General features: G+C 42.2%; 1 protein-coding gene across 5 annotated transcripts in view; it reads left to right on the forward strand.

Annotated features, from left to right (window-relative positions):
- Positions 1-25,878, forward strand: part of LOC102612070 (tropinone reductase homolog) — a 48,213-nt gene that overhangs the window by 1,794 nt on the left and 20,541 nt on the right. The window contains exons 1-2 of one of the 5 annotated variants that reach the window (XM_052443352.1): positions 203-6,797; positions 15,090-15,485. The exons of 2 other annotated variants lie outside the window; for them this stretch is intronic. In XM_052443352.1, coding sequence (XP_052299312.1) covers positions 1,156-6,797; positions 15,090-15,111 — 5,664 coding nt within the window. In that variant the 5' untranslated portion in view covers positions 203-1,155 and the 3' untranslated portion in view covers positions 15,112-15,485. Of the gene's footprint in view, positions 1-12; positions 6,798-15,089; positions 15,488-25,878 lie in introns of those variants that run through there. 2 more of the 5 variants (XM_052443356.1, XM_052443360.1) reach the window with 2 other exon arrangements.

The raw sequence follows: 25,878 nt of genomic DNA on the forward strand, positions 1-25,878 counted from the left end.
TTGTTCTCTCAGAAAGATTCTAATTTTCTGGAACATGCAAATCGCATGGTACTCCGTACTCCTATGCTCCGTCCTGGAGAACCTAACGAGGTTTCATCCGTGGTAGCATTCCTATGCTTGTCAGCCACTTCATATGTCACTGGGCAGGTTATTTGTGTTGACGGAGGATACTCCGTCACTGGATTTTAGCGGCAATGAAAATGATCTTCGATGCTATTTAAAGTGTTCACTGTAATGTATGACGCTTAATAAGCACTCTCTCAAAGAGAGAAGATTCTGTGTTGTTTGGGAGGGATACTGTTTGGGACAAATGCGTCGAAGGGACCAGGAATGACGAGCAGACATCTGATGGCGGAGTTCTGCGCACCGGTGTTTTCCGTTAAAGCCTGGCGCGTGGAAGAACAGGAGCAGAAACATCCTGCTCGTCCATGAGGTTGTCGTCCGCGAGGCCAATTCCTATAAAAGGCATGAGGCCATTCCGGCTAGAGACCGAGAGGCGAGGAGACCCGGTCGACGGCAGTTGGCAAGACGCGCTCTCCAGCACGAGAACCTAGGCACAACAGCCACGCTTTCCCCAGAACCGCGACGTAACACGCAAGATCTCACGGAGCCATGACAGCCACACTTTCCCCAGAACCGTGGCGTAACACGCAAGGTCTCACAGAGCCGTGGCAGCCACGCTTTCCCCTGAACCGTGGCGTAACACGCTAGATCCCATGTTTTGCCCATAACGCAGCAGTTGGAGTCCCATACCGTCTCGAAAAGAGCGGAAGACTGAGATTCAGAGGAAGCCTATAAAAAGGTAGCCAACGAAGGTAAAAGGGTTAGCATTTTTAAGATAAAAGAGAAAACCACAAAAAAGCCATAAGACCTGTGGCAAGCGTTCCCCGAACCTTCATATCTGACTTGAGCGTCGGAGGGTTTGCGCCGGGAGAACAACCGGCGTACTCTGACTTGTCTGTGTGTGCAGGGACATCCGGAGAAGAAGCATTACTAGGAGACCTCCTGGTCGTGGTAGAGTTGATCGAGCAGGGATCCTGGTCGTAGAACGAGGAGAACCGGAATCTCGCATCAACATTTTGGCGCCGTCTGTGGGGATCCAGAGCAAAAAGCTTCTGTCGGTAGCAAGAAGAGGGGTGGAGTAAGCGAAAGTCAATGGAGATAGGAGGAAGTAGCGCACAAGGGGGTGACATAAGGCTTAACGATTCCGTGACGCTGAGGGAGGTGATCAGCGAAGCACGGGAAAAAGTCATGTTCGACCGGATGGAGCGAATGGAAAAGCAGATGGAAACCTTGACAACCATCCTGCATGAGCTGCGGAACGAGCGAAGGGTAACCCAAGAGGGAAGGGTGAGAGGCGGTGGAGCGGCACCAGGTACCGATAGTGCGGAGAGAAGTCGAACCGCTGGGAGATTTGGCGGTGAGAGAGGTAACGTACCTCTGCGGGGAGAATTTCATAGAGAAAGAGAGCAGTCCCCGGTAAGACAGACTTGTGACGGGGGCGACGGGGTGGTGAACGCAGAGGAAACAGAACTGAGGCAACACTTACATGATGCAGAGCGAGAGCGGGATCAAGCTGCAGCGCGCGACCCTGGTCGCGCAGGACAGCTGGAGGAGGAAGTGCGAAGGCTAGCGCAAATAATTGATGACATGCAAGGGAGGAACAGAGCCCCTGGTTGGAGGATAATGCTGGACGGGGAATCACCGCTCGCAGCAGAGATCATGAGGGCAGTTATTCCAAGAGATTTCCGCCTCCCCGACCTCAGATACTCGGGAAGAACTGACCCGCTGGTGCACATAGAGCGCTTCAACGACATAACGGGGGTCCAGGGATTATCTCCATCCCAAAGGTGCAGGGTGTTCCCACTATCCCTTGAGGGACGTGCACGAGAATGGTACAGGAAATTTCCTCGGGGCAGCATAAAAACCTTCGAGCAGATGTGCCAGGAATTCGCAGAGCAGTTTAGTGGGGCAATGTCGCCGGAAGATGACATGATGGAGCTGAAGAGCATGAAACAGGGGGAGCAAGAAACCCTTCGGGAATTCATCAAGAGGTTTCATCGGGCTGTCCTCGACTTGGGAGCCTTCAACCACCCTCAGGCGTTAAGGGGGCTGAAAGAAGGGGTGAAGATAGGAAGGCTGTGGTACAATTTGAGAAGCCCAGCTATTCAAACGTATGCAGCCGCATACGAACAGGCTAAAAGAGACATCGAGATTGAGGAGGAGAAGGCTGCACGGATCAAGACAGACCAGTTGGAAGGGTTAGGGAGGAAAGAGAAGAAAGCATTACCAACTAATGGACCGAACAGGAGGAGGGACCACCAGATCTCCGGTAGTGGAGCAGGAGGTAGGGTAATTGCTTACCAGCCTCATCAGAGGCCGCCACAGTATCAGCGCAGCAGGGCGCCACCTCCTCGCTCCCCAGCTAGGGAGCCTTGGAGAAGACATGATTCGGCATCCGGCGACCTTCATCAACATTCCCACGGTAGCAGGACGAGCAGACCAGAAGCACTCCCACCGCCCCCAACTCACAGTGGGGCAAACAGAGAAAGAGCAGTGCATCTGGTCGACCAGAACCAGGACTATGGGCGGTACACTCCCTTGAAGATGCCCCTGGATGAGGTGTACGAGGCCATAAAGGGTCGAGGGCTGCTGCACCTCCCCACACCAATAACAAAGCTACCCAACAGGAGGGATAGAGGACGTTATTGTAAGTTCCATGGCACCCATGGCCATACCACAGCAGAGTGTAGAGATCTCAAGACCCAGGTCGAAGATTTGGTGAGAAATCGGTACCTGGACGAGTTTATGGATGGGACTTTCCCGATGGTGGCCACCACGGATGAAGGGGAGCAGAGTGATGGAATCTTGAGACGCGAGCCGCCCGCAGCGAGGGTGATAGCTGGGGGCCCAACGTTGGCTGGAGATTCGAACAGATCGAGAAAAAATTATGCCAGATACGCCATGACCAGTAAAGAGATACTCTTCAACACCCCAACAGCCAAACGAGCAAGGGTCAGGCAAGTGCCAATCATGTGGACGGATGAGGATGAGGAAGGGATTCTATACCCCCACGAGGACGCTTTAGTCATCAAGGCCACGATCGCTAGCAAGAAGTTTGACCGGATACTGGTTGATACGGGGAGCTCAGTTGATGTGCTATTTAAATCAACTTTGGAAGAGATGGGAATAGCCGACCGGAAGTTGGAATACACCAACACCTCCTTGAAGGGGTTCGGAGGAGGGAAGCTGGTCCCTCTGGGCGTGGTCGAACTGCCTATCACAATCGGGAGCCCCCCGACAGAAAGAACAATGATACTGGACTTCGTCGTAGTGGACGAGGAAGGTCCTTACCAGATGATCCTAGGTCGGCCATTTTTAAGGATGAGCAAAGCGGTGCTGTCCAACCATTATCTGTCTCTAAAGTACCGGGTGAATGGGGTAGTCGGAGTGGTACGAGGAGACCAGAGGATCGCAAGAAGCTGCTACTCCTCGGCAGCAAGGGAGGCGATGCAGATAACATCCCTCGATACCCGAGTGGAAAACAAGACTGGCAGACAAGAACCCGTAGAGGATCTGGAAACAGTAAGCATGGGACCGGAGAACCCGGGAAAGACGATCAGAATCGGGTCGAGACTTGAGGGAGAGCAAAAGCAGGAGTTGGTGAAATGCTTACAGGCTCATGCCGACGTGTTTGCCTGGACACATGAGGACATGCCAGGGATTGACCCAGAGGTAGCATGTCATAGGCTGGCAATAAAGAAAGGTGCTCGGGCAGTAAGGCAGAAGAGGAGGTGCTTCAACCAGGAGAGGTATGAGGCTGTAAGTGATGAGGTGGAGAAGCTTCTGAGAGCAGGGTTCATTCGGGAAGTTAATTACCCAGAGTGGATATCGAACGTGGTGTTGGTAAAGAAGGCGAACGGCAAGTGGAGGATGTGTGTGGATTTCACAGACCTCAATAAGGCGTGCCCAAAAGACAGCTTCCCCTTACCAAAGATCGATCAGCTAGTAGATTCAACGGCTGGACATGGTCTGCTTAGCTTCATGGACGCATTCTCGGGATACAACCAGATCCCCATGTACGAGCCGGATGAGGAGAGCACGGCTTTCATCACTAACCAAGGTCTGTTCTGTTACAGGGTGATGCCATTCGGTCTCAAGAATGCTGGGGCCACCTATCAAAGGCTGGTGAATAAAGTCTTTAAGCCCTTGATCGGGAAAACCATGGAGGTGTACGTGGACGACATGATCACCAAGTCCAAAGTCCCGAAGGAACATGTCAGACATCTCGAGGAGACGTTCGAGCTTTTGAGGAAGTATAAGATGAAGCTCAACCCGGAGAAGTGTGCTTTCGGGGTCGAGTCCGGGAAATTCCTGGGATTCATGGTGAGCCATAGGGGGATTGAAGCAAATCCCGAGAAGATCCAGGCGATTGTGCAAATGACGTCTCCTCGAAACCTGAAGGAGATGCAGAGCCTCACGGGGAGGTTGGCGGCGTTGAGCAGATTCATATCCAAGGCTACAGATAAGTGTCAGCCATTCTTTCAAGTGATAAGGAGGGGAAAGAAAATGGAATGGACCCCAGAATGCGAGGAAGCCTTCCGGAACTTGAAGCATTACTTGCAGCAAGCTCCGCTACTGTCCACACCGAGGGATGGGGACAAGTTGAATCTGTATTTGGCGGTATCTGATCGGGCCGCCAGTTCCGTTCTGGTGAGAGAGGAAGAAGGAATTCAGTATCCGATATACTACACCAGCAAGGCCCTGCTCGACGCTGAGACCAGATACCCAACGATGGAGAAATGGGCACTGGCCCTTGTGGTTGCTGCTCGGAAGTTGAGGCCGTACTTTCAAGCATTCCCGGTCTCGGTAATCACCAACCAGCCATTGCGTCAAATTCTGCACAAGCCGGATGCCTCTGGTCGGCTCGTCAAATGGGCTGTAGAGCTGAGCGAATTCGACTTAGACTATAAACCCCGCGCGGCGATAAAGGCCCAGGCAATGGCCGATTTCGTAGCTGAGTTCGCGGAGCCTGAAGTATGCTTGGATCAGCAAGATGCAGATATAGGCAACGACGAAACTCAAGTATGGCAGATATCTGTGGATGGGTCATCAGGAGAGCGGGGTTCAGGAGCAGGGATTGTCCTGGAAGGCCCAGAGGGGGAGGAGATCTCTTATGCTGTAAAGTTGGAATTTGCAGCCACAAATAACCAGGCAGAATATGAAGCCTTGATAGCAGGGCTGGAATTGGCTAGGGCCGTGAAAGCGGACAGAGTTAAGATCAGAACCGATTCCCAGCTGGTTGCGAATCATGTCAGTGAAAGATTCCAACCAAGAGAGGAGAAGATGGAACAGTACCTAAGGATAGTCAGGCAGATGATGGGGAAGTTCGAAGCAGTGGAGGTGATACAAATCCCCAGGGAGCAGAATAGTCGAGCAGACATTTTGGCTAGGATGGCAGCCGTCGCCGACCCAAAAATGCCAAAGTCGGTCCCCCTAGAAGTAAAGTCTCGCCCGAGTATCGAGCAAAATTTGGGGGTGTTGCGGATAGAACAAAAAAGCTCGTGGAGGGACCCGATAGTTTCGTACCTTAGAGACGGGGTCTTACCACCAGATAAGCTACGGGCTCGGAAGATTAGAGCTCAGGCCTCGAGATACACGATGATCGATGGGGTACTGTATCGACGAGGATATACATTACCGTTCCTTCGGTGTTTGGACGATGACGACGCGGATTACGTGCTGAGGGAAGTGCATGAAGGAATTTGCGGAAATCATTCTGGCGGGAGGTCCCTGGCCCACAAGGTCTTAAGGCAGGGATATTTCTGGTCGACGATGCACCAGGATGCGCAAAGGAAGACCAGGAGCTGTGCAAGCTGCCAGAGTTTTGCAAATTTTTCTAACCAACCACCAGAGAAGCTCACCTCCATGGCCTCCCCTTGGCCATTCGCTCAATGGGGAATTGATCTGATCGGCCCATTGCCAAAGGGACGAGGAGCAGCAACACATGCGATAGTCGCTATAGATTACTTCACGAAGTGGATAGAGGTAGAAGCCCTTAGCAGGATCACAGAGAAGAAAACAACAGACTTCGTGTGGAGAAACCTGGTCTGTCGATACGGGATCCCATATGCCTTGGTAACGGATAATGGCAGGCAGTTCGATAATCACAGCTTCAGGGATTTCTGCCAGAACCTCGGGATAGAGCTGAAGTATTGCTCGCCTGCTCACCCCCAATCGAATGGACAAGTAGAAGCAGCCAACAAGACAGTCAAGAGGCTTCTGAAAACCAGGCTCGGAGCAAAAAAGGGTGCGTGGGTTGACGAGCTGTCAGGTGTGCTATGGGCATACAGAACAACCCACAAAACCGCAACGGGGGAGACACCGTTCGCTTTGGCTTTCGGACATGAAGCGGTCGTGCCGGCTGAGGTAGGAACGACCACACACCGGACAGATCATTTCAATGAGCAGGAGAACGACGAGCAGATATGTTTGAATCTTGATTTGCTAATGGAGAGGAGGGAACAAGCAGCTGAGCGATCAGTCACTTACCAACAGAGGGTTGCTCGGTATTATAACCAGAAGGTGAACATACGGCAATTCAGGGTCGGAGACTGGGTACTGAAAAGAGTGAATCAGAGCACCAAAGATTCGACTCAAGGAGTGCTGGGACCGAATTGGGAAGGGCCGTATAGAGTCAAGCAGATAGCGGGGCCCGGAGCTTACAAGCTGGTTCGCGCGGACGGCCACGAAGTGAAACGCCCATGGAACGCAGCACACCTCCGAAAATACTTCCAGTAAGACTTGCTCACATTTTAAAGCAATTTCTGCTCATGCTGTCTATCTTTTATTTTTATGTTTTATGTCCGAACAATTTCATGTAAGTCAAATCCTGCCATTAATGTAACGTCGACGAATTTATTTCGCTTGAAACCGAAAAAAAAAAAAAATCCTAAGGCATGCAAAGGCTCGCCAAGTCTCAGAGCCTGTCTTATGGCGAGACAGAAGCCAAGCATGCCAGGATCTGCTCGGCCACGAGAAGGCAGCAAAATCCAAATCGTTTGAAGAAAATCCTAAGGCATGCAAAGGCTCGCCAAGTCTCAGAGCCTGTCTTATGGCGAGACAGAAGCCAAGCATGCCAGGATCTGCTCGGCCACGAGAAGGCAGCAGAATCCAAATCGTTTGAAGAAAATCCTAAGGCATGCAAAGGCTCGCCAAGTCTCAGAGCCTGTCTTATGGCGAGACAGAAGCCAAGCATGCCAGGATCTGCTCGGCCACGAGAAGGCAGCAGAATCCAAATCGTTTGAAGAAAATCCTAAGGCATGCAAAGGCTCGCCAAGTCTCAGAGCCTGTCTTATGGCGAGACAGAAGCCAAGCATGCCAGGATCTGCTCGGCCACGAGAAGGCAGCAGAATCCAAATCGTTTGAAGAAAATCCTAAGGCATGCAAAGGCTCGCCAAGTCTCAGAGCCTGTCTTATGGCGAGACAGAAGCCAAGCATGCCAGGATCTGCTCGGCCACGAGAAGGCAGCAGAATCCAAATCGTTTGAAGAAAATCCTAAGGCATGCAAAGGCTCGCCAAGTCTCAGAGCCTGTCTTATGGCGAGACAGAAGCCAAGCATGCCAGGATCTGCTCGGCCACGAGAAGGCAGCAAAATCCAAATCGTTTGAAGAAAATCCTAAGGCAGGCAAAGGCTCGCCAAGTCTCAGAGCCTGTCTTATGGCGAGACAGAAGCCAAGCATGCCAGGATCTGCTCGGCCACGAGAAGGCAGCAGAATCCAAATCGTTTGAAGAAAATCCTAAGGCATGCAAAGGCTCGCCAAGTCTCAGAGCCTGTCTTATGGCGAGACAGAAGCCAAGCATGCCAGGATCTGCTCGGCCACGAGAAGGCAGCAGAATCCAAATCGTTTGAAGAAAATCCTAAGGCATGCAAAGGCTCGCCAAGTCTCAGAGCCTGTCTTATGGCGAGACAGAAGCCAAGCATGCCAGGATCTACTCGGCCACGAGAAGGCAGCAGAATCCAAATCGTTTGAAGAAAATCCTAAGGCATGCAAAGGCTCGCCAAGTCTCAGAGCCTGTCTTATGGCGAGACAGAAGCCAAGCATGCCAGGATCTGCTCGGCCACGAGAAGGCAGCAGAATCCAAATCGTTTGAAGAAAATCCTAAGGCATGCGAAGGCTCGACAAAGTCTCAAAGCCTGTCTTAGGGCCAGACAAAAGCCCAGCATGCAAGGATCTGCTCGTTCGCGAGAAGGCGAGCAGGCTCCAAAGCATTTGGAAAGTTTTCTACGGCACGCAAAGGCCTCACCAAGTCTCAAAGCCTGTCTTACGGCGAGACAGAAGCGATCAGCGTTTCAGACGAAAATTAATTCATGAGTACGACACGAGATAGTAATCAACAACATTTTTATTAATGGCTAACAGAGGGGATAAATTTCATAAACGTTGTTCATTACAATACAAGAAGAAATATATCAAAAAGATGGTGGGTCAGTGAGCCGAGCAGCATCGGTTGGCTGGACCTCCTCGGGTGCGGGAGGGGTATCACCAGTTGCGTCCGGGGGGGTGCTCGCCTCGCCAACATCAGCAGGGACTGCACGAGGAGGAGAGTTACCCTCCTCAATCACGATCGGCTCTAACCCCTCGGCATCTTCCTTGGCCGCCTCCTCGTCCATATGTTGAGCAACACCAGCTGCAAGGTCATCCATCTTCAGATCAGGGTGTTGCTTCCCGAGGACCGCCATGATACAACGATACGAATGCCGAAGTCCCTGGTCGTACTGGTTGTCGGCCTCCCTCTCCAAGTTCTCTACATGAGCTCGGTGGGAATCGCGGAGAGATTCGAGCTGAGCCTCATACATAGCCCTCTGCCCTTGGAGATCCTCCTTAACCTTGGTCAGCTCCTCCTCGAGTGTAATGGCTTTTGCTTGAGCAAGGGACTCTTGCTCTATCAGCTTGAGGTTCTCAACGTTTAGCTCCCCCGCCTTTTTCTCGGCAACGTCAGCTCTGGTCGTCGCCGATTGAATGTCCTCCTTCATCTTCCTGTCGTAACGGCCAACCTTGGCCTTATAGTAGGTGGCCATGCAGCTGAGATGGAAAGCACTGTACTGCATGGCTCCCACCAGCTCGCCCAGGGTACAACCGTCAAAGCCCTCCAGGTCCTTCTTGCTCACGAGTTTAGACAACTCATTGAGATAGGGAACCAAGTGTTCTGGTCGGCTGTCGGGTAAGCGGGACCGAGGCACAACAGGTGGAGAAGAGGAAGCAGGATCAGTGGCCGCTCTACTGGATTCCCCGACTCTAGCAGAGGCAGGAGGGAGAGCCTGCAAGGGAGGAACCTGCTGCACGATGTTCTTTCGCTTCGCAGCGGGAGCATCTTTGTCCTGGTCCCTATCGGTTGTTGGAGGCCGAGAGCGTTTCCTGGTCAGAGCTCCAATCACTGCGTCCTCCATCTTATGGCCAGGAAGTATCAACCGAGACTCGAGGAAGTTGTATGTAGATAGCAGTTCTCGGCTCGAGCAGGAATTGGTCAATACAGCCTCGACCCGTTTAAGCAGACCAGGTCGGAGCGGGAAGTGAACACCCCAGGAAACTACAGCACAAACAGACACTTGGTTAGAGACAAACCAATACAGCAGGAACAATTATGGATACAAGACATCTAAAGCGAGCAGGCAACCTGGGACCGTGAAACGGGGTGGGACGCGACAATCCTTCCCGTCTATTTGTGCAATTTGACCCCAGGGACCCCCAGCAAAAAAGAATTTCCTCTTCCAAGTCCCACCACCACCAGTTGGAAGATCAGTTATGGGTTTCCTGCTCTTGGTACCAGATTGGAAGTAGTACCAGCCGGCATCTTTAGGGCTGCTCTTCAGCTGGTACAGATGCTTCACCTCATCAACCGTGGGCTCGCTTTGGCAACATCTGTCCCACAATATGAACAGACCAGAGAGCACTCTCCACCCGTTGGGGTTCAGCTGACCAGGAGCCAGATTTAGCCCGTTAAGTATCCGGGCAAAGTAAGGCTGCAAGGGGCACCTCAGCCCATACTTAAAGCTCTCCAGATACAGGGTAACGTATCCCCTGGGAGGCCGGCTAGGTGTATCCTTTTTTCCTGGGATCCTAAGAGGTATCTCACCGGGAATACTATACCTAAGTCGGAGGTCATTGAGCTCGTCAAACGTGGTCGTACACGACATGTAGTCAATGGCATAATCACGCGACAAGGCTCTACCCCCTACTGTACCCCGTTCTTCTGGTCGTGATGCTCCTGATGGGGACGCCTCACTAGAATCATCCCCTTGACCCTCACTCAAAGTGTTCTCCGATCCAGAAGACCCTTCTTCATCGCTACTGTCGCTCGAGGAGGTTGTTTGGGGAGACATCCTCCTAGCGCTAGTACCAACACTAGACCTAATGGGCTCTAAGGGGATCCCGGGATCAAAAGCAAAATCAGCGGGCAGACTAGGCAAAAAACCTAGTTCGTCGTCACCAACCTCAACGACCTTCTCCTTACCCTTCGACATATCCTAAGTTCTAACCAAAACACCACCGCCAACTACAACCTCAAGCAAAGCAGAGAGAAAGGAGATTACCTACAACTAACCGATACCGAAAAAAAAAAAAAAAAATAGAAAAAATACCTGAAGCAGGGACTCGGTCAGAGAGAGACAGGGATGACAGCTTTGGCGCCGAGGTTCATTCGCCGGAGAGACAAGAATGGAGAAAATGACGAGTTCGTGTTTGAAGATTTTGGGTTTCCTTACTGAGAAGCAAACTCTTGGGCTGCCAGCATTTAATGACGCATATTCCGAGAATCCCGTAACCGTCGGTTTGAAATTCAAATGGAGGGGGGGATTTCTGCCACGTCACCTCGTCCGCAATTAAATGCGACATGACTCCTGGCAGCCTTTTCCAAACCCACGCGAGCGAGTACTATCGAGTTTCTACTGCTGGTCCACTACATTACCCAACACCAGAAACTGGGGGACCGGTGTTTGGGAGGGATACTGTTTGGGACAAATGCGTCGAAGGGACCAGGAATGACGAGCAGACATCTGATGGCGGAGTTCTGCGCACCGGTGTTTTCCGTTAAAGCCTGGCGCGTGGAAGAACAGGAGCAGAAACATCCTGCTCGTCCATGAGGTTGTCGTCCGCGAGGCCAATTCCTATAAAAGGCATGAGGCCATTCCGGCTAGAGACCGAGAGGCGAGGAGACCCGGTCGACGGCAGTTGGCAAGACGCGCTCTCCAGCACGAGAACCTAGGCACAACAGCCACGCTTTCCCCAGAACCGCGACGTAACACGCAAGATCTCACGGAGCCATGACAGCCACACTTTCCCCAGAACCGTGGCGTAACACGCAAGGTCTCACAGAGCCGTGGCAGCCACGCTTTCCCCTGAACCGTGGCGTAACACGCTAGATCCCATGTTTTGCCCATAACGCAGCAGTTGGAGTCCCATACCGTCTCGAAAAGAGCGGAAGACTGAGATTCAGAGGAAGCCTATAAAAAGGTAGCCAACGAAGGTAAAAGGGTTAGCATTTTTAAGATAAAAGAGAAAACCACAAAAAAGCCATAAGACCTGTGGCAAGCGTTCCCCGAACCTTCATATCTGACTTGAGCGTCGGAGGGTTTGCGCCGGGAGAACAACCGGCGTACTCTGACTTGTCTGTGTGTGCAGGGACATCCGGAGAAGAAGCATTACTAGGAGACCTCCTGGTCGTGGTAGAGTTGATCGAGCAGGGATCCTGGTCGTAGAACGAGGAGAACCGGAATCTCGCATCAACATGTGTTATCTTTTAGTTGTTTATGTCGTGATCATTATCCTGTATCTTACAACCTTCCATCTTTGATGACTAATAAATTTCAAACAAAAAGACTCCTATAATTCCTTTTAGTTCAACAAAATGTACTTTATAAATGACACGACCCGCCCCAACCTATATGTCGGATCCGAGGCGAATTATGTGGGTTAATAACTAAAACTCATAGCACAAATTTAATTCATGAAAATATATATATAAATGATTTCTAATATAAGCACATAACAACTTCTGTGTCTCGTACGAAAATACCCATTCAAAACTTGCTAAAATTATATATATATATATAAAATAATAATAATAAGCAACATAAACGTGCTCAAAATGCAAGACATTCAGTAATGCGTCTCGTGGCTCAATCTCGATTGTCTAGAACTGATATGCACGAAATCGTGTGAAATCCCGAGAGAAAAGGGATAAATAAGAAAATAATGAGCTTGCAGCTCAGTGAGTGGATGTAATTATATATATTATAATAATAATAATAATAAAGTAGTGAACTAGTGCTTATATATAATCATGTGACATAACTCCACATTGAATATCACACATCAACAAACATGGAATTTATGTATACATACATGACAAAACTGCACCCAATAGTACCTAGGGGAAAATATCTCTCAATACTCGTCGGGATCATCATCACCCGAGTAAAACAGGGAAAAGCCTCTCAATACCCAGTGTAATTAAACTATCTCGTACGGGTGGAGTAACATAACTCTTAATACGCATGCGCAGAGTCTACGGGAAAGGGTACATATGTGGTGACTCATAATCACATCTCATAACTTAATCAAACATCTAATATGCATACATGTAATCATAACATGGTATTAAATCATAATATCAAACATAAATGTTGCACATAATATATAATAGTAATAATAGTATCCACTCACATATCCTGCTTCAATCCAGGGTTTGTTGGGGCTCTTATGGTTTTATGGATTCTTGAATTTCTCCTAAAATACAGTATTAAAAAATTAACAGTTAGAAGTGATATAAAAACTTATACGTAGGAGGTAAATTAAATTATAACTATTTAAATTTCATAAATCCATTACCCACTGATCCTGTGGATATAATTCTAACTATCCAATTTCAATTCCGATATTTTTATTATTTATTTTTCTTTTCCTTCACACTCTGTCTTTCTTTCCTTTCTTCTTATTTCTTTTCTTTTCTTTTTCTTCTTTTTTTTTCTTCTCTTTTCTCTCGGTTTCCTTTCTTTTTAGCTCTCGGTGCTCCTATTGATAAAATCAGGCAACTGTCAAAATTTATATATAAACATTAACACTGCCTCAAGCAAGCAAGTGGAACGTGCACGGCAAGCAAGAAGTGAAGCCGACATGTGGAGAAGCGGTGAAGCAGGCAGCTGAAATGATGAAGCATGCAGCTTGGTCGCGCAAAATTAATGACCCATGCTGGCTGTTTTTTTTTTTTTTTCCAAGCAATGCATGACAATAAATCACCAAGTATGAACGTATCCAAGAAACACAATAGCTAGTCAGTCAAACAAGAAACATGATATCTGATTGACGAAACGGAAACATTGAAAGTAGATTAATAGAAGAAACAAGGTTTTTAAATAATGAGTTTATTTAAATAATGAGTTTATTGAATGATTCTCAATAATACAAAAGAAGGGTTCTAGGTGTTGAAAATGTTAAATAAGGAGTGCTTCTTTTCAATTCGGTGGCACACAAAATTGACAAAGATGGATGGCTTGAGTTCTAAAAAAAAAAATCCTAGAAGAATAAGAAAAAATCCTAAAACTCAAAAACAGCCAAAAAAAAAAAGTAGAATTTTCAGCTTGACCTCAGGATAAAATGACACGAACTATTTTGTTTTAGATTCATCTGATCGCAAGTTTCAAAATGATATATTATACATTGGAAACAAACAACTATAGTCCAAATTATGACCTCCAGAGGATACTCCACTCGTAATACACACCCATCATACATCATTGATGCCTAGATTAAAAAGGAGATGAAGTCATTTGGGTTATTTTGGCTAGATTCACACCAGAGAGGCGCAGAGTGTTGAAACGTCATGCACGTGACATTCAAATTCAAAAATGCATGCAAAATTTCAAATGGCTACCAAACATTTGAAGAAAAAATGGAAAGTTGGCAAATTTGTCAAATTTGCCAAATTTGCCAAATGACTATTTGCTTAGGTTAGGTGGAATAATAAAGGGATTGGTGCAATAGTGTCATTGTTTTCCCTATAAATAGATGGCACTTCTTCCATTCTTTTGTATCCCAAAATTGTTAAGCTTATAAGTTTCTAAGCTTTTGAGAGAAGTGAGAGAAGTGTGTTTAGGAAATTTATCTTTCCTGCAGAGTGTGAGAGTACTAGGTATATTTGGGTTTCTGGGAAGTGAGATTCGTTACTCAAATATTTGTACTCTATTAATTGTTAAAAAAATAATTATTCTTTCTTGCCTCTGTGGATGTAGGTTTAATTACCGAACCACATAATTCTTGTGTCCTTTATTTTTTTATAATTATTTGGTGCGCTTGATTCCGCATTCTGCGCACAACAAGTGGTATCAGAGCCGACGGTTCGTACTTGGGGGGATACGGTACTGTTCACGTATACGGTACTGTTCACGTATACGGTACTATTCCCGTATACAGTACTGTTCACATACGGTACTGTTCACGAATACGGTGGAGACGGCCATTTGTACTTGGGCGACAGTCTATTGTAAGTAGTGTGTATTTTTGCATGTCTAGGAAAGTTCTGTCAACAAAGACGATAAGAGTCTAAGGATTCTGGTTTTTAATTGGGACCGAGTTCTTGTCCAGTTTCCTGGGAACTTTCCTGGTGCATTTATTCACGCGAAATTAAAATCATAGAGACTGTTTTTCAAGTGGAAATAGTTCGTTGAAAAAATAGTAGAAGGTGAAACTTCCAGAATTAGGAAGAGATTTACCGACACTATTTCAGGAGACACTTCAGGTGGGAGGCGAGATTTATCAAATCGCTATTCAGCACCTATTATAGGAGGCCAGAAGATCAATGTTGAAAAGTTTGATAGGAAAATCAACTTCGGCATGTGGAGGCGCGAAGTTATGGATGCCCTCATTCAAATTGATCTCGATGTTGTTCTGAAAAATAAAAGACACTTGTATGATGAAGAAATTTGGGATTGTTAGCGTGCAATTTATGCACTAGTTTTGCATTGTTTACTTCCCTTAATATCTATGTTTTGCACTTAATAATAGTGATTTACTTGTGTTTTACTTTTGTAGGTACAATTCTATTGATTGGTGATAAAATTGAGCTATAAGATGATGTTTAAGGATGATTGTTCTCTTGGAGAAATTATAAGTGTCAGAAGAACTTTGTTGATAAGGCGTGGGCGCGTGCTGTCAACTACGAACCTGCAGTTTTAATTTAACGTATTTTATATTTTTGGTTATTTTTGTAATTACGAATTTAATATTTTAGATATTAGTATTTTATTTTAAATAGAACTCTAAAAGAGAAGAGAGAGAGAGTATTTAAGGGAGGAATCTATTGTGAAAAATGGGGATTGGAGAAAAAGAAAGAAACCCTAAATCTAATTTTTCTCTTCTCTCTATGAAGAACTAAACTTATTTTTTCTGGTTGAAGGTTAATGAAGCTTTGATTTATCACTACTGTGAGATCTTTCTTATGCTTTAATTGTTTTATTACTTTTTGGGTATTTGTTTATTCTCTGAATTAGTTTCATGATTATGTTTGTTAATTAGGTAATTGGCCACTATTTAATTATCAACTTAATCTATTGTCAATTAAAGGATTCATCGTATGAAGATTTTAATGTTTGTGACAAATAACATAGCAGTGAGTTGTGTTATGAGAATAAACAATCTAATTTAAATGAATCATCGTATGTGTTGATTAGGATTTGGGTCTCTCTGGTTTTTCAGGCTATCAATTAATTAAATCATATGATCGTATCTAGGGTTGTGTATTGATTAGGGAAATAACCAACGGTCGTACCTTGGTTATCGACTAGTTAAGGAGAGATTGGCTATTAGAGGGTCTCAGTAGCTATAATCGGTCTATTCATAAGTAATAATAATTTATATTTGAATCAATGATCAGTAGTCAAATCAAGCTGAGTTAATTCCTTCAACCAGAGCTTTCTTCAATTTGAATTACAACTTTAATTTGCATTCTTGTTATTTTAATTTGATTCTTATTATTGTCAACAATTCCCCTATTTTAAGTTTTACGTTTCAAAAGGATTTAAATAATTACCGATCTCTGTGGACACGACCCTGCTCAATCATTACACATAATTTATTTAGAGTAGGAATTTATTTTTGTTGGCTTCGACAACCATCAGGGATCGTATGAATGAAAAAGCATGTGGTCAGATCAGATCTTGTTTGACCAAGGAGGTGAAATACTTGGTGAAAGATGAGGAGTGTGCGGTGACTTTGTGGCGTACATTGGAGGAGAAGTACCTGGTGAAAAGTCCTGAAAATCACCTTCATGTAATGAGCCAAGTATATGGTTTTCGAATGAAGCCTGGGGTGTCAATGCACAATCATGTTTCAAGATTTGAAAAGTTACTTGCTGATTTGAAGAATCTTGATGAAGATATTAAGGATGAAATTAAGGCTATGATTTTGTTACACTCACTACCAGATGAATATAGCCATTTTGTGATTACTTTGATATATGGGAATGGTGTGATCGTCTTTAAAGATGTTTGCACAACATTGACTAGCTTAGAGATTTGGAATAATGATAAAAATTCTGAACGAGTATCATCTGAAGGTTTGGTGAGCAGAGATTGGGCGATGGAGAAACAGAAGAAGCGTGGTGGAAAGAATTCTCGATCCAAATCGAGAAGCAGAAATATAGCTCGAGACGAGTGTGCCTTTTGTCATGAAAAGGGTCATTCGAGGAAAGATTGTCCAAAGGCTCAAAAAAGAGATGAGAAGAAACCTACAGCAGCAAACATGGCACGGAAAGATGAGGGCTCTGATTATTCACTAAGTATTACTCCTGCAGCATACGTGGCTAGTTCGAGCGAGTGGATACTTGATACTGGAGCAACTTATCATTTGTGTCCTATTAAGGAATGGTTTACGGATTTTCGTAATCTGGAATCTGGTGCAGTTGTGATGGGAAATAATCAACCTTGTCACACAATGGGGATAGGAACAATTCGGCTCAAAATGTTTGATGGAATGGTCAGAGAACTCAAAGAGGTTAGATTTGTTCCAGCTTTAAAGAAAAATCTAATTTCCGTGGGTGCTTTGGAAGCTAAAGGCTACAAGGTTACCATTGAAGATGGCACAATGAAGTTTACACATGGGGCTATGGTGATTCTGTAAGGGGTTCGGCGTCACAATCTGTACTATTTGAAGGGAGGTACAACTGATGAAGCAAATGTTGTTGAGGCACACAGTGACACCACCAAGCTATGGCATGTACGACTGAGACATGCTAGAGAGAAGTCTTTGTAAACTCTGATGAGGCATGGACTCTTAAAAGGTACCAAAACCTGTAAATTAAATTTCTGTGAGCATTGTGTAGTAGACAAGAAAACAAGGGTCAAGTTTGGTACAGCTAATCACGATACTCGTGAGATCCTTGAATATGTTCATAGTGATGTATGGGGACCAACCAAGACTGCATCAATTGGTGGAAGCCATTATTTTGTTACATTTGTTGATGATTTCTCTAGACGTGTGTGGGTGTACACCATGCGAGCAAAGGATGAGGTTCTAGAGATTTTCGTGAAATGGAAAAAATTAGTGGAGACTCAAACTAGCAGAAAGATCAAAGTATTACGATCTGATAATGAGGGTGATTATACTTCTAATCCATTCTTGCAAGTATGTCAGAACGAGTGTATTAAAAGACATTTTACGGTGAGACATACTCCGTAACAGAACGGTGTGGCTGAGCGTATGAATCGTACTTTACTGGAGAAAGTACGGTGTATGTTATCTAATGCTGGTTTAAATAAAAAGTTTTGGGCTAAAACTGTGAGCTACGCAAGTCACTTGGTAAACCAGTTGCCTTCTGCTGCAATTAGAGGTAAAACTCCTATGGAAATGTGGTCTAGAAAGTATGCACAAGACTAGATTCCTTTCGTGTATTCGGGTGTCCAGCTTATTATCATGTCAAAGATGGTAAACTGGATCCTCGTGCTAGAAAAACTATTTTTGTAGGATTCAAAGGTGAAGTAAAGGGCTTCAAGCTTTGGGATCTCAAAGACAAAAAATTTGTGTGTAGTAGAGATGTCACATTTAATGAAGCTTCAATGATGAAAGCTTCAAGTTCTCAACAGGTGGAGAACAAGACCAAAGAGGTATTGCAGCGGGTGGAGTTTGATGCAACTCCATATGTATCAGTTAGTTCTACATCAAAGAAAGGTTCAACTATGGAGGTGACACCTAGAGTTGAAGAAGAGGTTGTTTCTTCTGATGTCCCACAAAATGAAGAAACAACTGATGATGTAGATAATGATAATTTTATAGCAACAAAGAGGCCAAAAAGAGAGATAAAGAAACCCAGATGACTTACTAAAGATATGGTGGTAGCCTATGCACTTCTAGTTATTGATGATGGCATCCCCAACACTTTCGGTGAAGTATTACGCAGCAGTGAAATTGATCAGTGGAAGTTAGCCATGGAGGAAGAGATGAAATCTCTCCATCAAAACTAGACTTGGGAACTTGTAAAGTCACCAAAGGGGAAAAGGGCTATTGGCAATAAATGGGTCTACACCAAAAAGCAAGGATCTCCGAATCAAACAACTCCTCGATACAAGGCAAGGCTCGTGGCAAAAGATTTTGCTCAAAAGGAAGGTATTGACTACAATGAAGTTTTCTCTTCAGTTGTAAAACATACTTGCATTCGTATCCTACTTGCCTTAGTTGCAGAATATGAGTTAGAGTTGGCTCAATTAGATGTTAAGACAGCGTTCTTACATGGAGATTTGGAAGAGGAAATCTATATGATTCAGCCTTGTGGTTTCAGAGTTGCTGGAAAGGAGAATCATGTGTGTAAGTTGATTAAATCTTTGTACGGACTGAAGCAATCGCCAAGGCAATGGTACAAAAGATTTGATCAATTTATACAATGGCAGAAATTCACCAGAAGTGAACACGATCATTGTGTTTACTTTAAAAGACTACCAGATTGAGCTTTCATCTATTTGTTACTCTATGTCGATGATATGCTTATAGCTTCGAAGAATAGAGATGAGATCGAAATATTAAAGAAGCAGTTGGCTTCTGAGTTCGAGATGAAAGACTTGGGTGATGCACAGAGAATACTTGGGATAGAGATTCGTAGAGACAAGAAGAATGGGAGCGTATGGTTGACTCAAGAGTCTTATTTAAAGAAAGTGCTAGAAAGATTCTGCATGGATGACAAAACTAAACCGGTATGTACACCTCTAACTCCTTATTTCAAATTAAGCTCTTCTTCATGTCCTAAATCTCAAAAGGAGTGCGATTACATGGCTCGTGTTCCAGATGCTAGTGCTGTGGGTAGTCTTATGTATGCTATGGTATGCACAAGGCCCGATATATCTCAAGCAGTAAGCATGGTTAGTAGATACATGCACAATCCGGGTAAAAATCAATAGCTTGCGGTAAAGTGGCTTCTCCGATATCTGTATGGGACAGTTGATGTTGGGTTATTGTTCAAGAAGGATTGTGTTCAACAATGTGTTAGGTATTGTGATTCTGATTTCGCTGGAGACCTTGACAAGCGAAGATCAACAACGGGCTACGTATTCATATTGGGTGGAGGTTTGGTTAGCTGGAGGTTGATTCTACAATCGACAATTGCTCTGTCCACTACGGAAGCAGAGTATATGGCAGCAACGAAAGCTGTAAAAGAAGTTATCTGGTTGAAAGGCTTGTTAGGTGATTTGGGGGTAATCTAGGAGAACATTGCGGTCTTCTGTGATAATCAAAGTGCGATATTCCTTGCGAAGAATCAAACATATCACGCTCGGATGAAGCACATAGATGTGAAATATCATTATGTGAGAGAGATTATCGAGAGCGGTGTTGTGTTGTTGAGTAAGATCGATACCAAAGATAATTCATCAGATATGTTGACGAAAGTAGTTTCTGGAGTTAAGTTTCAACATTGCTTGAAATTAATTCAAATCCTTCGATTGTGTTAAGATACGTCCTTCGGGAATTATGAACTACGGTTGGCTTGATCCCAAATTTTGGGTACGTAGGCAGTCGAATCGACACAGCCATTCTGGATCCTTATTGAAGGATCACTTTGGGGATGAGGGTTCGTTGGTAGTCGGCTCAGATTTGGACAAATTTTCGCTGAGGTGGAGAATTGTTGAAAAGTCATGCACGTGACATTCAAATTCAAAAATGCATGCAAAATTTCAAATGGCTACCAAACATTTGAAGAAAAAATGGAAAGTTGGCAAATTTGTCAAATTTGCCAAATTTGCCAAATGGACACCATTGACTATTTGCTTAGGTTAGGTGGAATAGTAAAGGGGTTGGTGCAATAGTGCCATTGTTTTTCCTATAAATAGATGGCACTTCTTCCATTCTTTTGTATCCCAAAATTGTTAAGCTTATAAGTTTCTAAGCTTTTGAGAGAAGTGAGAGAAGTGTGTCCGGGGAATTTATCTTTCCTGCAGAGTGTGAGAGTACTGGGTATATTTGGGTTTCTGAGAAGTGAGATTCGTTACTCAAATATTTGTACTCTATTAATTGTTAAATAAACAATTATTCTTTCTTGCCTCCGTGGATGTAGGTTTAATTACCGAACCACGTAATTCTTGTGTCATTTATTTTTCCATAATTATTTGGTATTCTTGATTCCGCATTCCGCGCACAACACATAGTTAATTGGTATCGTTTTCCTTCTTGTTCTTCCCCATCAATCGCTTACTGTGAGGAATTGGAACACGGCACGGCAGTCCATAAAGAACGTATCTTTTTGAAAAGCTGTTGGCCATAGAACATGTGGAACAAAATTGTTCCATTATTATCAGGGTAAAAGCTTGTTTAGTCCCTATATTATGAGGTTAATGTCCATTTAGTCCCTGTATTTTTAAAAACACCTCAAAACATCCCTGCTACTAAATATTGACCCTTATGCCATTATTTTTTATTATTTTTAACTTGCTTTTACAATATTACATTTTTACAATAATGTTTCTTTTTTGGATATTAATAAAAAATTAAATTATCAAATTAAACTCAAAAATAAAATAAAAACAAAAAAGGTATATATTAATTTTTGTGGAAGCTCACGTATGTCTAAAAAATTAATATCTTAAAAAATTACATTATCAATTTTTTTAGAAAAATTAATATTTTATCTCAAGAGTGTGTTCCACAAAAATTAATATATATTATTTTATTTTATTTTATTTTATTTTTTGGTGTTAAACTGGTAATTTATTTTTTTCTTTTTAATAATGTCTAAAAAAATTATTATAATAGGGTTATTTTTTTCTTTTTAATAATATCTAAAAAATTATTATAATAGGGCAATATTATAAAAATAAGTTAAAAGGAACAAAAGATAATGGCAAAAGTGTCAATAATTTAATGGTAGGGATGATTTGAGGTATTTTTAAAAATATAGGGACTAAACGGGTACTAACTTCAAAATATAGGGACTAAACGAGCTTTTACCCTTATTATCAAGTAATTGAAACCGATCACCATCCAGGTGGACTCGTTAAAAATGGAAATTTCATTGAATCAAAAGTTCAAAGAAAATCATGCTCCTGTTGATATCAAAGATCTACCAAGAATAAATGGGAAATATTTGAAGTATATGGTCACCAGTTAAGGGGGTCTGACCGGCACCCCAGTAGGAGAGGAAATAAATGGCAGGGCCCTAGGCACCTAGCTGTTATTTATTTATTTTTTATTTTTTATTATTATTCATCGCTAATTATATTAAATTAAGGATGAGATAAAAAAAAAAACATAGATTCTAATTTAATATATTTTGTCATGTGGTATATTTTGTAACCGTACGTAACATTCACGGTGATGAAGCTGGCTCCAAGGCACTGTTGTTGGATCTGTGAATTAATTCATTGCTTTTCTTGTTTGATTCTTCAAAATATTTTTTGGGTTCTTTTTTATGTAAGAGGGTTTTCACACGTTGGTACTGAATGTTATTGAAATGTTTAAATCGATTTCTAAAAATAGGAATCAAAACATTTGTATTTTTAAAGAGAAAATAGAAATAAAATCTTTATAGCTTCACAGTTGTTCAAAAATATTTTTTAATATCAAAAATTTTTTAGATCTTCTTTGATATTGAGGTGCAATACTATAACTACAATTGCTATAACAAATTAAAGTGAGGATATTTAGTAAATCACTAGTTGTAAAAGATTAAGATATTTTTAAAAATAATAATTAAAATTCAATAAATTTACATTGAAAACAAAATAGAGAGAATATCGGAGCTGGGCTTTTAAGAGACAGAGATGATGACAAAAGAATAAAAAGATTGATGCTATCAGCACTCCTCCAATATGCTGAGGAAACCCCTTCTTTGGAATTATAATTTTATCCATGTGCAAAATTACATGATACGCCCACAATTTCATCATGTCTTGTGCAAACTTTCACACCCACGAGTTGCCGACTTCATATTACGAACTTTTGGCACCCACATGTAGAATACTGCCCTTTTTTTTTCTTTTTAACAATTCAAAATAGTGGAAGAAGTGGGAGGAACTTGTTATTGCATGTGTTCAAGAATTCAATTTTTATTTATATTTTATTCATGTTTTGTTGTCACATTTGTGAAGAACAAATTACCCATCATTGTCTTGCTACTTCAACTACGACTGTCATAGTTTTCAAAATTCATTAGATTATTATTGGTGCATAATTTGTGCCGTTGTTGATTACTGCATTCAGTTTTTTTTTTTTCCTCCTTCGAGAATTCATCTTATTTTGAATTTTATCAACTTTCTCCATTATTTTTCTTTGATCTGCAATTGAAATTGTCTTGGTTTGGCAACAATGCAGAGTTTCCTTTCCTTTTCGTATTGCTAACCTTCTTGCTCGTGAATCACATCCCCCCCCCCCCCCTTTTTTTGGCGAATTCAAGAAAACAATTGTAAAATTCAGCTTCTTTTCTTTAATTAATCACCGTCATCTTGTACTTCTAAAGTTACAGGGTATTTATGGAATAAGATAGGTATGATTAGAGAGAAGGAAATGAATATAAAATGATTTAGGAATGATGAAATTTTATGGGGTTAAAAATTAAAAAAAAAAGTATTTAATGTTTTTGCATTTAAAAGATCGTGTGCATAGTAAAATTTACTTTTTTTTTATAAATTAAATGAGTGAATTCATTTTAATATTGTAATGGGTATAAAAAAAAAGGGATGTTGAGCGGACTTCACTGGTTCCACTAAAAAAAGAGTTTAACTATTAGCTCTCTTTCAAATACCTCTTAAAACCCCCTTTGTTTTTATTACCCATTAAATTGCATAAAGATTATAAAGCTCCTCATCAAATCCCTTCAATTCCAATAATAACCACGATTTCTTATTGAGTAAACCCCTTAAATGTTATCCCCCTCTCCCATCTTGTCGTTTGTTTCTGTCTCTTCAGATTTTCCTTGTATCTTCTTCTCTCTCATTCTCTCCATCGGCCACTACCTTATGATGATAAACAAATTAAACCTAATAAATTGATTAATTTTCTGCATTGATATTTTAGAATTGCGGGAAATAAAACTTTATAAATTCTAAAAAACGCTTAAGATCTGGTGAGGATGGTGAAGCAGCTTGGTGTCATAAACCGAGAACAAAGATGCTTGCTTAGCCAAAGCCATAATGCCACAGACAGGTGATAAGACCAGCATCGATTTATCAAAATAGGAACACTAGCATCGATGCTTGGATTATCAAGGGAAAAAAAAAAGGAAAAAGGCAAAAACTATGCCCTTAAAATCATATATATTAAACTAACTTGTTTCATTAGTTATTACCTATGTTCATCAGTAGTATAAGGGGGGAATTGAATAGAACTGGTAGGGCATATTCATTTTTAATAAATAATGCCTCGTAAGCTGCATATTGGAGACAAAAGGAGGGAGTTTACTGGTCTAATTTGTGTGATTACTAATAATACTCCCACATTTGGATTGCTAATTGGTTTTTACTAGTCCAATTAAAAAAAAATCCCAAATTCATAAGATAAGTTGTCTCATGTGGGCATACGCAAAAATCAGCACAACGTGCATAATATGAGTTGGGTTAATAAGTGCTTCCAACTCAGGTAAATTAATTTTTACCAACCCACAATAATTACGCGTTGAGTTGGGTTGAAAAATTTTAATTCAATCCATCAATCCACACAATTAGTAATAATAACATTTTTAATATTTCATTACTAATTACTTATTCAAATAATAATGAATTATTATATAGGATTTGATCAAAATTAAAAGTTTAATGTTTAGTTTTTAACGAGGCTTTGAACTTCTAGATTTATTTTTTAACATTATGTTAGTGTAATGGATTATGATGTATGATAGATGTTATTTTACACGTGTTTTATTTTTAGTTATTTCTATTAATCAATTAATTTTTTTGATTTTGAGATTGAACAAAACAGAGAACTAAAAAGAGTCTTTCGGGTAAGCCCAACTTGACTTGACTAAACGTGCACTTACGCGATTTAAGTAAATTTCTCTTCCCTCTTCCAAATTCTAAGAATAAAAAACCAAGAAACGTTAATTTATTATAAATTATAATTTAATAAATTGAATAAAGTGCCTTTGCAAATCTTTGTTGATGTCGTTTTCGTCCTCCTTTTTCTTCCCATTCACAACTCCATTCCCCTGCAAAAATATGCCTTTAGTAATCTCGCTTTGATGCTCCTTCCGCTTCCCATTCACAAATCCATTTTCCTGCAAAACATTGCCACAAGCTTAATTAGAAATATCAGAACATCTGATTTGAAAAGCTTCTCAACTTCCCTGCAAACTCCTCCATTATTTTCTCTCTATCCCTCAATTTATTTTGCCATTCATCAGGTTATTGTTAACTTATTTTTTGTTTTCCCTTAATACAAAATTAATTAGACTATGCATGGTTCTCTAATCTTTTTTTTCAAATTAATTACGTTATTCGTAATAATAATATGGGTGTATTAGTTTCTAATGACCAGGTCAATAATATCATTGGATCATTCAAGTGATAAAGAGCAGGAAGAACTCATTAAAGTGGGGATGAAAGTTAATTCTGACGAAGAAGCATATAATTTATACAATAATTATGCTTTGAGAAAAGACTTTAGTATCCGCAGATGGAACATTCAAAGAGATACATCAAATAAAATTCAGCAATGTGAATTTATTAATTTGTTCGAAACAAGGATTTCAATTAGATGAAAACTCATATAAGGCGAAGAAGGTTAATCACTTGGAAACAAGAATAGATTGTAAAGCTATGATTCGATCTACTGTCAATGATGAAGAGTGGATAATTCCTCATATATTCTCATATCATAACCATGAACTTGCAAACCTGAAGAAAGGCAATTTCTAAAATCTAGCTGAAAAATACCTAGTGCTCATGGGGCTGTAATAAGGTCTATTCTATGGGTAATGTGGGATAAGAGCGTCGAAGTCATGCTCCAATTTAGCAAATGAAGTTGGTGGGGCTAAGAATCTCAACTTCTTAAAGAACAAAAAAACAAGGATAAGATGATTGAAACAAATCAAGCTTTGCTCAATTATTTAAACGAAGACAATGTGAGGATCCTTGCTTTGTTTATTCAATACAAGTTGATCAATATAATTGCATGACGAATTTTTTTGAGAGACAATAGATCAAAGTTAGATTATGATTGATTTGTTGATGCTATTTGTTTTTATACTACATTTTCCACTAACAAATATAATTTAATATGTGCTCCATTTGCGGGTGTTAATCACCATTCAAAGAATGTATTGTTTTGTTATGCCTTTTTGTATGATGAGACCACAGAGTCATTTATTGGGTTGTTTGAGACATTTCTGGAGGCAATGGAAAACAAACAACCA

The sequence above is a fragment of the Citrus sinensis genome, chromosome 6 (assembly GCF_022201045.2).
Source record: "Citrus sinensis cultivar Valencia sweet orange chromosome 6, DVS_A1.0, whole genome shotgun sequence".
NCBI classification, from domain to species: Eukaryota; Viridiplantae; Streptophyta; class Magnoliopsida; order Sapindales; family Rutaceae; genus Citrus; species Citrus sinensis.